The 14,765-nt window shown below is 50.9% G+C and overlaps 1 protein-coding gene across 4 annotated transcripts in view; it reads right to left on the bottom strand.

The window, feature by feature from the left end:
• The window catches only part of IGDCC4 (immunoglobulin superfamily DCC subclass member 4), a 151,469-nt gene extending 138,634 nt beyond the window's left edge, over window positions 1-12,835 (bottom strand). For 2 of the 4 annotated variants that reach the window (XM_090028749.1, XM_090028753.1), the window contains exon 1: window positions 12,218-12,831. In XM_090028749.1, coding sequence (XP_089884875.1) covers window positions 12,218-12,269 — 52 coding nt within the window. In that variant the 5' untranslated portion in view covers window positions 12,270-12,831. Of the gene's footprint in view, window positions 1-12,217 lie in introns of all 4 variants that reach the window. The other 2 variants (XM_090028751.1, XM_090028750.1) reach the window with 2 other exon arrangements.
• Window positions 12,836-14,765: the final 1,930 nt, after the last annotated feature.

Below are 14,765 nucleotides of genomic sequence, written 5' to 3'. Positions count from 1 at the left end.
GCAGTCCTTTTACCAAGATGTCTCAGCTGCTTCTTCCATGAACCAGGCACGGTCGCTTCTAGATTCTCAGCTGCAGAAGTGGTACATGCATGAAGAGAACTCTTCCAGGCATTCAGTTACGCAGTAATTCATGTGCTCAAGATATGATCACTTCTCAGACTGAGCCAGGAGATTTTTACAAAGCAGAAAACGAGCTCAGATGTCCCATACCACCTAGAATCCACTTTAAAAAAGGTGAAATTAAGACTCCCTTCTTTTACCTGATAGGTTGGTGTTCAAATCAGAGGTGGCTGAGGACGCCCCGAAGGGTATAGTGCAGAACGCTGTACAAAGACGGAAGGACTGCTACTGAGACCAGCTGTCGTTGCAGTCGCATAGCATGACATCTATATTTGTTCCTTCCTCAAGCATTTCCAAGTACAGTGCAGCTGGCCATGGGCAACCCAGGACTCCTGTAGCAGAACCGAAGAACATCAGCTCACGAGCATCCACTGCTATTCCAGAAGTGCCAGACTCTGATGCCATGGACTGGCTGTTTTCCCCAAACCAAGCCAGGCGACCCAGATGAGAAGTCAGGCTCATGAAGTTTTCATAAACCACCCTGCATTTCTCAGGTAATTGTGCATACTAGAAACTAATGAGAAATAACGATCCCACACACGGAGGAGGAGCAGACAGCTCACGGTAGCAGCAAAGAAACTGAGGGGGGAAGCACGTTTAAATATTTCATGGCAGGAGCCTATTTCCATTCCAGATCTGTCTCTCCATGTCCCAGAAGGCACAGTCCAGGCAAAGGCACAAGAGCCTGACAGACTGTATGCGTTTCCAGAGCAGCAAGGGTTTATCTGACTCACAATGGCAGGAGCAGCTACCCAAGATGGCACGTTCTGGAAGGCATACGCGAGACTAACCTTAGGTTGGTCACCCATTTTCAGCATGAATATTTGCAGGTCATAAAATTAGGTATGCACTGCTGAAGATTTTCTTATCAATACCGATAGCCGATTATTAACCAGCCATATTGGCCAATACCAATCTGATAACCAATTTACAGGAATGAGGGGTAGCGCAGGACTGTACTTAGCTGTCAAATACTTAAAGCATGGCCCAGCTCCAGTTCTAAGTCTAACTGCTGGTGTAGGAGAGGGAGAGGCCTCGGAGCATAAAACAAATGTGAACGGCTCCATTTATTGCCCCCAGGCGTTCATTCTGGAGCATAATGAAAACCCACCACAGTGTCAGCAGTATAACTATCTCACTGCAAATCATTTTAGCAGGAGCACCAAGCTGATATGCCCGTCCATTGCTCTCAGGAACAATGACACAGAACAAAGCAGGTGCACGTACCTCCCTTCAAGGACTCCCAGGATCAAGAGAGAAAGTCATTTCTGCCCCAGAAGTACAATGGGAAAAAGGCATCAGGACCCTAGCTCCAGTACTTGACCAGAAGCTAAGGGCAGAAATCATGCTGGGTAAAAGAAAGGATTCACATAGTAAGAGCTGAATGAAGCAGTTAGGGCCTAAGACTAAAATTAACCTAATGATGGGGTTCTCTTTCCCCGCCTCAGCCTCAGCCTCCCTGCCTTTTGCTCATCTCACTACATCAGGTTGAAAGCTTGAGCCTGAGCTTTCCACTGGATTTGAACAGGGAAATCCTTGTTCTTAATGGGAGTCAGTGAGACAGATTTGGTTCTGCACATGTAGACAAGTGTGCTGGGTCAGTTCTGCAGACTGCAAGCTCCTCGGGGCAGGGCCCACACCCCCCTTGCAAGTGAATGTGAGCAGAGATTATTTCCTTACATCAGAACCAGCCGCACCTGCTCTTTAAGAACACAGACTCTGTAGGACTGTAGGTCCCAGCATGCACCAGGCCTGGAGGAGAAGTTATTTTCACTTTTACAACCAGCCAGCTTTGGAATGGTTTCTCCAGCCTTATCTTTTTAAAAGAATAAAAATTAGCTACAGTCTTTTCACCAAAATTAAACAAGCCATGTAGAGCAGGAGCTGGTGCACCACCCTTACATGAAAGCAAGTTACAGCCTTCCAAAAGTCTAACTTTATCTAACTTTTATTACTGTTGAGCAAAGATTAGCGTTAATTGAGCTCACCCCATCTTAGGCATGGATTATTAGTCACCAGCCCATAATCACCGGCATTTTCCACACAAATCCTTAAGCATATCACTCAGATACCTAAAGGGATAATCCAAGTCACATTTATCATGAAATCCACACACACACACACACACACACACACACACACACACCCTCCTCTTTGGGTCGATGTGGTATCTTTTATTAGACCAACTAAATAGTTGGAAAAAATGTTCTTTGCAAGCTTTCACGCACAAGCACCCATCTCCCTTCTTTCTGTGCCTGAAAGCTTGCAAAGAACATTTTCTCCAACTATTTAGTTGGTAATAAAAGCTATCACAACTACCCGAAGAAACTTGTCTGCCAATATCCTTACACCAACACAGCTACAACCAACAACCTCCACCACTACCACCACGCCCCCCCCACACACACCCCTTCCCTCCAAAATACCCAATTAGTTAAGCTTAGGAAATGCCATAAAATTAATATGGTAAAATTTTCAGTGTAACACATTTCTTGTGAGAAGCAAATACTCCTCAATGGGGCAACTTTCTATCTAACCACAGGCTTTATAAAATCCTGTTTTAATTTTTCAAGAGTTTCAACAGTATATGCAGGTGCACATGCATATTACATGCATGCAGTTATATATGCAGTATGTACATATACCTGTATGAGATTAATTTGTCTATACTTGGATATAGCTATAAGCACATACACATACCACAATACAGGCATGCGTGCATACATACTATGCATGTAATTTGCCTGCAAGCTCAGTAACTTGTTCCGTCTCTGCAGGCACATGTCCTGTTTCTATTACTGTAGTACCAAGGCCCCTTACAGTCTGATACCTGTTTCCCCCTAACATCCTTACAAGACGCATGCTATTCATCCCATTTTACAGATGCAAAACTGAGACCCAGAAAGTGGGTCCCACTAGTGGGAAGAAAAGTGTTCTACCTGAGCAAAATGTATACTGTATTGCAACCACAACCAGTAATGGCATGGATACACTTGTACTGAGCTACAGTACAGGCTCAGATGTTTTATATCTGCCTTGCCACCACCCAGCTGGGCCAACAGGGTGGTGCTGGGCTCCAGAAAATAAAACCATTACCTAAAGCAGTGCCTTTATGCCTGGATCCATCCGGATGCTGTGGCATATGCCACAGTATAAGACTCTCCATTGGCAGGACAGTGGTAACACCACCATGTCCTTTTATCCATATTTATGCAGTGGCCACTACTAATGCCAATGCTAACACTTCCTGAAAATGCTATATGGATTGGAGAGGGTTGTTTTTTTAAAGCATCTTAACAAAAAATTAAAAAATAAAAAAAAGATTTTTAAAATTTAATTGTTCTTAAAGTCACACCACAATCAAGAGTACCAAGGCAATGCTCTACGGGTGCTGGGCTTATAATACCCTTCTCTGGATGGATTTGCCACTGGCTTGACTGCTACTAGAATGCTGTGCCCAGTTCTGGTGCCCATGGGCAGGAAGGAGGTGGATTAAGTGGAAAGCGATCAAACTAAAAGCCTAGAAAGCAAGGAGGTCCAGGTGTTTAGAGACAATCACTGGATGTCTGAGCACCTGCACAGCAAACCCTGCTTCAATCCAGCAGACAAGTGTTTAACAAGAAGTACAAGTTGCACAAAATCAGACGAGCCAGAAGGCACAAATTTTTAGCAGGGAAAGCGACTAACCACTGCAGCAAGGAAGGCAGTGGATTCTTCATCACTCGAGACATTTCTAAAGTAAGACTGGATGCCATTCTTCCTACAAGGTAGGCTTTACTTCAATCCCAGTTGCAACACCTAAAGCAGGAATTTATTCTGGGAGCCCCATGCCCCCTGTTATCCAGAAGGGCAGACAAAAAGCAGAACGTTGCTTCTGGGCTTAAAGCCTACAAATGCATGAATCTAACCCATGAGCCTTGACTGAAAGGGAAGAACAAAGAGCATCTAAAGCATAATTTGACGGCTCATGCTCCTGCTTAGATGCTGAAGTGTTATTGAAAGGCTTTTACACAACACTTAACTCCCTCCGCTAATAAAAAAAATTCTGGCAGCAACAATGAATGGTAACAAAATGGAAAACAATCCTCAGGTGGCAGCTGGAAGCAAACTTCACCTTTCTGTGTTCTGTGCATGCAAAGAAAAAGCAACACCACTTGAGAAAACACTGCTAACCAGGTTTTCAAGCCACAGCATTTGGGAAGAAGAACATGGGAAATGAAGCCTGTCCCCACCTAGCATTTATAAATGGACCAGAGTTTGACACTGTGGACATAAAGCTCATCTCCTTAAGGAAATGTTCATTCTGCATTATTTATAGAGAAAGGAGCAGAGAGAGGGAACAAAAGCAGTTGGATTTACTGTGACCCAAGAAAAAGAGTGCTAAATAACTTTGATCAATATTTTGAGTTCTCTGACAAAGCTACAATCAGTGCTGGCATAAACAACTAGTTAGCAAGCCTAAGAGAAATCAAACCAGTTTCAAGATGCTTATCTTTCTATTACAACATCTGCCCTCAATGACAGTAATCTGCATCGCTAATAGCCTGCATATATTCACAAAATCCTCCTCAGGAAGGGGGGGGGGTTTAACTTATTTTTTGTCCACTTGGGTAAAGGAGATGTGAAGTTGGCATTTGTGTGCAGCTGCTGAAATCTGCCCTGCTAATCTGCCCAGCATGGCAGTGCTCAGGAAATGCTAAGCAAGAATCCACGCTGCCCCTGCAGGCATGTGAACAAGCCCTACTCAAGACGCGCTGGTGAATGACTGATGGAAAGATCTGCAGTCGCACCTTCACCCACCCTAGCTGATGCCATGAACCATCAGCCAAGCAATGTGTATCTAGCAAGGGAGACAGGCAGCATCTGGAAACAGGAGGAAGCTGGCATAGCTCAGTGGGGATTAGGAACACAACTGAGTTTCGTTCTCTATTGCACCGATGATGTTTATAAAAGGTGCCAAGCTAGGACTCTGATGACAAAAGCTGAGAAACACTGGATTCCTATTCAAAATCTCTGAGTCTATCTTGTGAATCGCACTAAGGATTTCAAAGCGCTGCAGGGTGAACAGCACCCTGGCTGAGGATCACATTCAAGTCAATTTAAACTCTGTGGTCACCATGCATGATGCCAAGCAACCAGGACTCAGATGGGTAAGCAAGAGCTGAATTTGGCCCAAAACACTCCCTGGAGTCACCAGCTCAAGAATTCCATCATGCTAAGTAAGGACCTGTTTGATCACACCAATTAACTTAATTGTTTAGCAACTGCTCATTTAAAGAGGATCAAGGTGGCATGTCCCCAAGTGGAAGACGGAAAAGACCAACCAATGCTTCCTTCCCATCCCATCCAGGTTTGCCCGGTCGGGGTGCAGGTCGCTATGAAACCTCAGGATGCTTCGGGTCCATCTCTCCCCACTGGTGCCTCTACTCCCCTGCTTTGTTTTGTTGTCCTGAATGGAGCTCAGAGCCCAAATGAACCAGGTCCAGAAGACTAAAGCCCAAAACACCTGAGTAGGAAGAGGAAGTGTAGAAGAAGGGAAAAACCAGGCCAGAGAATTAGGAGAGGGAAGCTAGTAGAAAGAGGTGGCGCACAGTCCTGCCAGCCACACTGGAACACAAACCAAGCCAAAGCGATGAAGAGCTGCAGCCAGAGTGATCCAAGACATTTGATGACTATCTCCTCTGCAGAGGGACCAAGATAAAGTGCTTCTTTAAAATGTAGCTTCTAAACGTAGGTAAGATATACTGTTCCCTGTATTACAATATGAACCCTGCTGTTAAAATGTATTTAAGCTTATTCTCTTGGTGCTCAATTTGGTCGACAGGCTCCTTGAACCTTCCTGAATCCTCACATCACCTCTGAGAGTCAGTGCCTCCACTGGGCATGCAAGATGCTAGACCCCCATGCCAGCACATGGTTTTGCCATCTATGAGGACCGTTTCTCACCCTGCTGTGTAGGGGTGTGGAGCTGTCCTTTAAGCCCTGTCAAACTCTGTTGGCTGCTGAGAGAAACAAAAACTTAATGCAGGGAGAAAATGAGTTAATTGGGGAGGTAAAAATCTGCCAGTGCGGCAGCTGCTGAGCAGAGGAATACTCTGCTAGGAGTGACGTACTGGTGTGGGGGCACAGCAGAACGCCGCTACGAGGCACGCTCCTGAGCAAAGGGCGCTCTGCCCACAAGACGGGATCCGGACACCCTTGTTACCCGCCATGCTCATTTGCTGGTGCCTGGTGTGCTTCCTCTGTGAACTATATATAGTTCAAGGCTGAAGAGCAATGGCTTTGAGGAAAACCCACATTTTTATGCTCAGTTACCCAGCTCAATTACCAAAGCTTGCTAAATAAGGCTAGAAAATTCAGAAAAGGACCTAATAAAAATAACTGGGATATAACCTAATACTGTATGTCTATTTTTATCCCTTATATAAACCACACTGTGCCCTAAACCAGATCTAACTGGTATAAAACTGAACTCCAAGTGCCTTGGGACCTTTTTCACACCTTCTAAACTCTTCCACTTCTGACATCCTCTCTCTTCTGCCTACTTATTTCCTTTACCTCCTCTTCTCTTACCCAAACTCTAATGAAGTACATGCAAAGAAATGCTACACCTTATTACTGTTAAGTAGCTTAGAGCCTACAAGAGTCTACAGAGATACAGGATGGTACCACAACAAGGTGCAACTCTCAAGAAGTGATGCTCTGGGTATGACATGGGATGAGGGCAAGTCGGGACTACCTTACCACAGGCCTCGGCACTGAAAATCACCTACCATGCCAGGAGGAACGGACAAGGTAGATCCACCGGGTTTCCTGCACCGCTGACCACCACTGTGCCTGGTACACAGGATTGGGCCCCAAGTCCAAAGTGTCCATTGGAAGCTGGCACAGCTACTCCTATGCACTCGCCTTGCATCCCTGCTGGCTCTCCAACCAGAGGGACCTGCATGCAGAGCACATGACCAGGCCAGGAGCAGGGCTGTACTTATGCAAGCATTACTGGATGGGGAAAGGAGTAGGCAGCTGTAAGAAAACAAGACACTTCCCTTTCAGCTGAGCTATTTACAGGCTGCTGCAGCTCCTGTCTGACAAGGGCACTCTTATTACTTATTAACGGGAAACCAGCTGGGGGTCAGACATGCATTCAGGATCAGGCCAGCCCAGGATTTGAATACACCCCGCAAGGCTATTTAGGATGCCATGGGGCTCACCACATCCCTTGCCCAATAGTTCAACATGGACAGCTTTATTCCACAAATGAGGAAACAGAGGCAGAGGGGTTAAGTGACGTGCCCCAGGGTGAGAGAAAGAATCAGGACCAGAGCCCCAATGAGCAGTCAGCAGCCGTGTTCCCAAATGCTCCCTAGAAGAGGTTGGGAGCAAAATACCTACCAAGGCCCTTCGTGCAATTGCAGGCGGCAGCGAGACAGCCGCACATAACACATAATGCAGGATTCAAAATCCTGGATGCTGGCTCAAGTCTCCTTTCCTGGAAATGATGAGCCTGCCCCAGAGCTGGATTCAGCCCAATCTGTGCTAAGCAAACACCAATAACAAGAATTTACCACATCCCCTTTAGCATTGCAGCTGGCTGGAAAGCAAACATTTGCTTCCTACCAATAACTGAATGACTACAAGTTGATCGTGCTGGGTTTGCAAAGGCTTGGTCCCCCTCCTTCACCCAAGGTGGGACTCCAGATCTCAAACAGCCATGCAAAAATGCCCCAGGACTTCTACTTTCCTCTGGCTTCCCATATGTATGCACACCTAATGCAAATATATACAATAGTTAGGGGAAATTTGGGCTGGATTCCAAAGACAAATTACAATGAGATTAAATATTAAGTCCCATCTTAATTATATAACTATGACTCTGCTCCATGGCAAGACAGCCATTAAATACCAGAACAGTGTGTTAAGCCTACCGTACTTAAGTGGCGCCCTTTCAGAGTGCTAAGTGCTCACACTGCTTCAACTCCAGCTGCATTTGGTCTCTGGAAGCGTGCAGCTGTCTCCCTACGGCTAACTAACAAGCACACAATTCAAGCCATACAGCTAATCGCCTGCAACGGTCTATCAGTGCTGCAGTGGCAACAGCATCAAAGTGCAACTTCCAACTCAAACACAAGAGAGGCCAGCAGTCCTCTCCAGAGGTTTCTCATGGGTCCATCCCCACGGCATCTGGGCTTGCACATGGATTTCACCAGCATGGGATTTCCAGACTCCCCAGTCAACAACTGATTTAGCCTCCCAGCACCTCTGCTCACAATAAATTATACTCTTATACATTTTTTTTTTTTTAAGATAAGCAATTTAGTCCCCAAGGGAGATGAAATGACGGAGCTTGGCCAAGCTAGGAACTGAACTCGGATGTCCTGGGCCTCAGATGAATGGCCAGCCCAAACATCCTACAGCCTGTGTCCAGGTTTACTGCCAAGAGCGGGAGATGGGAAAGGACTATTCCGGGGTTAATACTTTTTAGACCAGGAGTGCCAAACTCAACCCCAACCCCAGGCAGGACCTGGGCCACAGGGACAACTCCTCCCACACTGGATCCATGAAGCCAGAAACAGTTGCAGTGGGGCCAGGTCCACATCCAGAAGTGTGGGTCGGGGATCAGGCAGCGGCAGGACAAGCAAGGGCTATATCTGCGCAACCCATGCTCAGCCACCTGCCACCAATAATCATGTCCACTGGACTCCAGGGACCCCAAAGTCTGTGTCAGGCCACACCAACTGGCCACACTCTCCAACTGCTGGACTACTGGAGGAGAGCCAACTGGAACTGTTGTGCGTGCTGGATCTGGCCCACAAGCTATGTTTGACACCTCCGTTTTAGAGTGAACACTCCTAGAAGAAGATGGTTTAAGTCAGGGGTGGGCAATCACTTCAGCTGGAGGACCACTTAATGAGTTTGGGTGAGGTGTTGAGGGCCGCACACAAAATCTTTTAGAAGATATAATTTTAACCAATTATAGATTAAAAAAAACAAAGCATACACAGTATGATCTCATAAATCCGGACTGCTCAGAACTGAGCATCTGCTGGATATTTGAAAATGTCAGACATGTGAAACGTAAGTAAAGTGCCTGGAGTCAGGGGGAGAAGGGAGGGGGAGAAGGGAGGGGAAGCGCCAACCGGTCGCTGCCTGGCTGCCCGACGCAGAAAAGGAAGCGTGCATGCAGCAACTGCTGCCACATCCACCACGCCATGCCACCGCTCCACGTGCAGCTGTGGATCCAGGACCAGCCACCGAAGTGCTGGATTTCTGAGAATAAAGGATTTTTAAAACCCGGATTTATGAGGTAATACTGTACTAAAAATCAAACATGTACAATTAAATCTTAATGTTCTCAAAAAACAATTTTTCTCCTGATTTGTGTTTCCGAGGAGCGTCTATAGAAGCAATTGCATTATAGCTTAAAATGAAGTCGTACTCTTGGTATATTGGGGCAGGGGAGGGACAGGGGGAGAACATGGGTGTGCATGGGTGAGGAGGTGCTGCCCCTGCACTAGGTCCTGGGAGCCAGATGTGGGTGGAGGGAAGAAGGCAGGAGGCTTGTGCAGCAAGGATCACCCAAGTGGCAGTGCTGGTGCAGGTGCAGGTGCAAGTGCAGTCCACCCCCATCCCACCTGCATCTGTCCCTGCAGGGCTCCTCATGGGGCTGAGCCCACCCACTCCTGCCTGGGGCAGCCCATGCCATGCTCGCAACTGGGCCCACTGATGGCCCCAGCCAATGTGCACAGCTTCCCAGTGGAGCTGCAACCGCCCAGGTACTGCTTGGCTCCTACTGCCCCCACTCCTCCTCCTGCCTCTGCTGCGTGGCTCCAGGATTTGGGGGAAGCTGAAGCTGGGTGGCTCCTGGTCCAGAGTATGGGGCTCCAACTCTAGGCCACCTTCCACCCACTCAGCCACCCACAGGTGGCTGCTCATCACACCAGGCAGGAAAAGTGGATAGAAGGCAGCCAGGAGCTGCAGCTCCAGGTGCTGGGGCAGAAGCTTCCCCCCGCCTGGCTGGGCATTTGGTGCCTGGCACATGCCCCCATGGTTGCTGCCACTTTCCCACACTACCTGCTGCCCAGAGCGGTGCAGCACGGGCAGGGGAGCAACTGCTGGAGCCAAAGGAGCCAGGAAGTACCCAGGCAGCTGTAGCTGCACCGGGAGCAGCCCCGCCAGGAAGCTGTGCAAGCCGGCCAGGGCTGGGACCGGGGCCATCAGTGGGTGCAGGTGGAAGTGAGGTGCAGGCTGCCACAGGCAGCAGCTGCCATGGCTTGACCCCCTGCACAGTGCTGCAGGGGCAGCCGCAGGCTGGATACAAATCGATTGGCAAGGAACCCGCCCATGGGCCGTATTTTGCCCACCCCTGGCTTAGGCAACGGAAACCAGGATGGGGTTCCCCTGCTGGATGGAGCTAGAGGAAGGGGGAGAAGATGCTGGACATTCAATTCCCACTTTCATTTGGTGCAGCACAGAAGGAACAAACAATGGGCTGAGGTGTTGCAGATGGGGGCTTCCCTCTCTCCTGTCAGAAGGACGGATGCTCACAGCAGCAACACAACAGCCGCCTGCTGCAGCCTCCAGAACAGGACTAACCTGTACCTGGAAAGGAGCCACACGTGAAATCAGATGACTGTGGCATGCCTCAGCCTATAGCCATTCCCAAGGGCACTGCAGATGCTACTGGGAGGTCTCGCAACACCCTGAAAAACGGCTCCCGTCAGCTTCCATCCTCTGACTGCTCCAAGCAACGCTCCCCCTCCCTCCCCAACAGAGGAAGCAGACAAGCCACATTGCAATAGCACAACCCACAGGGCAGAGGAATCGGCATGCAGGTGCCATGCTGCACCGCACAGGCCATCGCGGTGACATGTGATCCCTGGAACAATGGCAACAGACTTCTCCAGACGGAGGCACAGAGCGCCTCCAGCATGCCGCAGGGCGAGGGGCCAGAAGACGTGGGCTGAGGAGAGGGAGAGCGGAGCCTAAGCAAGGGAAGAAAAATCAGATCAGAAACCGCACCGGGGAACTTCACGGCAGATCCTCCGTCCTCGAGGGATTGCATCTGACCACTCAGCTGCAAAGTGAGCTCTCCCCCGCCCCCTGCAATCTGTCTCCCTTTCCAGAGCCCCAGGCAGAGCCAGCAATGCAAAGCCCTGCGCCAGGACCAACCCGCAAGGCTTTCAAACAAAAAAAACATTTCCTCCTGGCTCTGCAGAGAGAGCCGTATCCAACGCGGGCAGCAGCAGGGGCTGGAAAGCACGGCCCCATCCGCAGCAGCTGCAAAACGGGCTAGCGTCATGACCATCCTCGGGAAGGATGGCTCCCTTCGGGTCTCTCCTCAGCATCTCCTAGTACCGAGGCTGGGAACGGCCATGCTGCGGGGCGGACAAATGCCCAGCTCTGAACCATCATTTCAGTCTTTCCCTAAGCAAACGACTTCATGTCCAAGCAGTCGCGGGCGCTCCTTTCCACCAAAACCACTTGTTGAAAGGCTCTTCCTCCAACTTCGCGTCTCAGCTCGGCACCGGGCCAGGCACACCCACAGACACTTGACTCGAGACCAAGCTGCTTATTCTTTCAGCGCCGAGTTTAAGCCCGGAGGATGCCTCCAGGAGCAGGGATTTCACGTGCCCCGTTTGTAAGGGAGAGCGCGCGCACCGTCCCTCGGAAATGCGGGGCGGCGCGGGGGACGAAGGGCTCGGGACCCGCTCGCAGGGCAGGAGCGGTTCTCCCGCGCGCATCCCAGCCGCAACCCGGAGCCCGGCGCCGTTCAGGGCAGCGGCGGCCACCCACGGCCGCAGCCCGCCCCGCTGTCAAATCCGCACCTCGGAGGAAACTCTGCGGGTGCCGCGGCCCCAGCAGCCGCCCCCTTCCCGAGCCCACCGCCGCGACTAGAAACTTTGTTGTTTTTTGGGGTTTTTTGCTTTTAATGAATCCCCACGTGTGGCCCCGCCACGTCCCCTGGGTGACACACCGGCCGCGCGCCCCGAGGCCTGCGGGCCCGGCCCCCCCCCGCGTGGGAGGCAGCCCGGGGCCACGACCCCCGCCCCCAGCCCGCGCCCACGGGCGAGGCGGCCCACGCGGGACGCGCACGTACCTGGGCCGGCGAGCGAGAGCACGAGGAGAGCCCGCAGCGCCGCCAGCGCCATGTACGCGCCCGCGGCCGCCCGCCCTCACGAGGGGCGCCCCGCCGCCGCCGCTGCCGCCGCCGCCGCCATCTTGTGCGCGCGCCGCTGCCGCCCCGCCCCCACCCCCGGCCCGGCCCGGCCCGCGCGCGGGTGTGCACGCACGTGTGTGCACACGGGCGCGCGTGTATACACGCGCAGGCAGGCGCGCACGCGCGCGTGTACACACGCAAACAGGCACGCGTACATGCACGCAGGCATTGCGCGCACGCACACGTGCACACCGGCATGCACACAAACATGCAGGCACGCGTGAAGAACGGGTACCGCCCGCGACTGCAGGGGCACGTGGCATCGCGGAGCGGGCGTAGAAGAGGGTGGCAAATCTCAGGGGGGGCACGTGCCCCCCCCCGCGTCACCTAGGCTGGGGCACACACACCTGCACATACACACACAAACGTACGCACACAGACATGCAACACCTGCAAGCACCCACACACGGGGAGATGTGCATACACACACACACAAGCACATAAATATAGGCACTCAGGGGAAATAGGGAGGCTTTGGGGAAGACAGAGAGAGAGCTCCTCCGCCAAGGGAGGGAAGACATCAGGGCATCTCAAAAGCCTTTGCAAACACTGGTGGCACCTGGGCCGGTTGCTTTGAGTCCCAGATTTGCCTCCTGTGGAGGGCCAGGGATACGGAAACACCAGCCGGTGACCAGCAGCAATGGTGGGGGCAGTTCAGACCTGACCCTTGCGGTGGATTGACACCAGACCCCAGGGCTGTGATCTGCTGGACGCGCCGTGGCAAAGTCGAGACCTTTTTTTCAAACCGGGTTTTTATCCCCACTTAACTTACCCGCTGCATGGTCAGTGCTACAGTCAGGGCCGGGAAACGTATGCATCCTGTCCTCTTTCTCAGGACGAGATCGTAGCCACCAGCCCAGACGCCTACAGGATGAGAAGACTCAACAGGCAGCAGAAGCAATTCATCAGGGAGAAAGAGGTGTTAGGGCATAAAGCTGTAGTTCGATCTAAGGTGCAAGAGGATCTCGAGGGTGGGCAAAGGGAGGGAGATCCACCCTCTCTGCGCCAGGGACCGTACAAGTCCATCTTCTGTCCCTAAACAAGCATTCCCATCACCCCCTGCTCAAAGAGCAGCATAGGGACCACCAACAGCCACTGCACAGCCAGGGATGCATATGGAAGAGTAAAGATTTCATTTAACTCCAGCCACCCTGTCCAGCGCTGGTCAGGAGCGGGCCTTGAAGACGCCCAGTGTAGGAAAGCTGGGGAGGAAGTGGCCAAGAGGCGGATCCCAACTCGCACTGACCCAAGTGATTCCCCATCCAGTAGCCCGGTCCCTCCCCACCAGCTCCCGCTTGCATAGGTGGCTCTTCGAGCTCCCAGCTTCTGAGTCCTGCACGTGCAACCTACGCTGAACTGCTCCCTTTAAAATTGGAGTTGCGGACACTGTAGAGGGAAGGGCTAGTATCCAGAATGCCTGGGAAAATGGATCTACAGTCAATCAAATTAAATTCAACATGGATAAGTGCAAAGTCTTGTACTTGGGACAAAATAATTGCATGTACAAATGCAAACAGGGAAAGACTGGTAAGCTGGAGCACTGCAGAGAAGGACGGGGGGTTACTGTAGACCATAAGTTGACCATGAGCCAACAGTGTGCTCTGGTTGCAAAAAAAAAATAAGCCAACAGTATCCTGGGTTGTATTACCAGGAGCATCCCTTGCTAATCAAGGGAAGTGATTCTTCTGCTCTGTTCAGCACTGGCAAGGTCTCACCTGGAGTCCTGTGTCCAGTTTTGGGCCCCACAACTCAAGAAAGATGTGGGCAGATTGGAAGGAGTGCAGTGCAGAGCAACACAAATTATTAGGGTCCTGGGAAGCAGGACTTCCAGGGAAAGGCTGAAAGAACCAGGGTTATTTAGTCTGGGGAAGAAAGACTGGGCGGGGTTTGATAGCAGTCTTCAAATATCTGAAGGGCAATTACGGCGAGGATGGAGATGGCCTTTTCTCTGTGGCACAAGGGGCAGGACTAGGATCAGTGGCCTCAAACTGCAGTGGGGGAAATTCAGCCTGGCGATTAGGAAGAACTTTCTGCCGAGGGGATTGTCAAGCATTAGAACTGGCTACCTAGGGAGGTTGTACGCTCTCCATCCCTGGAAATTTTCAGGAGCAGGTTGAATAGAGACTTGGCTGGGTTGGTTTAGTAAAGAATTATCCTGCCTGGGGCAGGGGGCTGGACTAGAAGATGTTCTGAAGTCCCCTTCTAGCCCTACGTTCCCATGATCCTATGAACAAATAAATACAGGATGTGGGACCTGCTACCACACACCAGTTGGGAAAATAGAGCAGTGCTCGTTCAGTTGCCCCACCAGTCACACCAAGCAGTGACAACTGGAAAGGACTCCAGCAGGCTGAGAGATGGGGTGAAAATGCCGCCAGTCTGGCATCTTGTCTACAGATCTCACCCAAAGTTAATTCAGCACGTAGTA

The sequence above is a fragment of the Crocodylus siamensis genome, chromosome 15 (assembly GCF_052110815.1).
Source record: "Crocodylus siamensis isolate JL-2025a chromosome 15, ASM5211081v1, whole genome shotgun sequence".
Taxonomy (NCBI): domain Eukaryota; kingdom Metazoa; phylum Chordata; order Crocodylia; family Crocodylidae; genus Crocodylus; species Crocodylus siamensis.
This window is presented reverse-complemented; position numbering and strand designations above follow the sequence as displayed.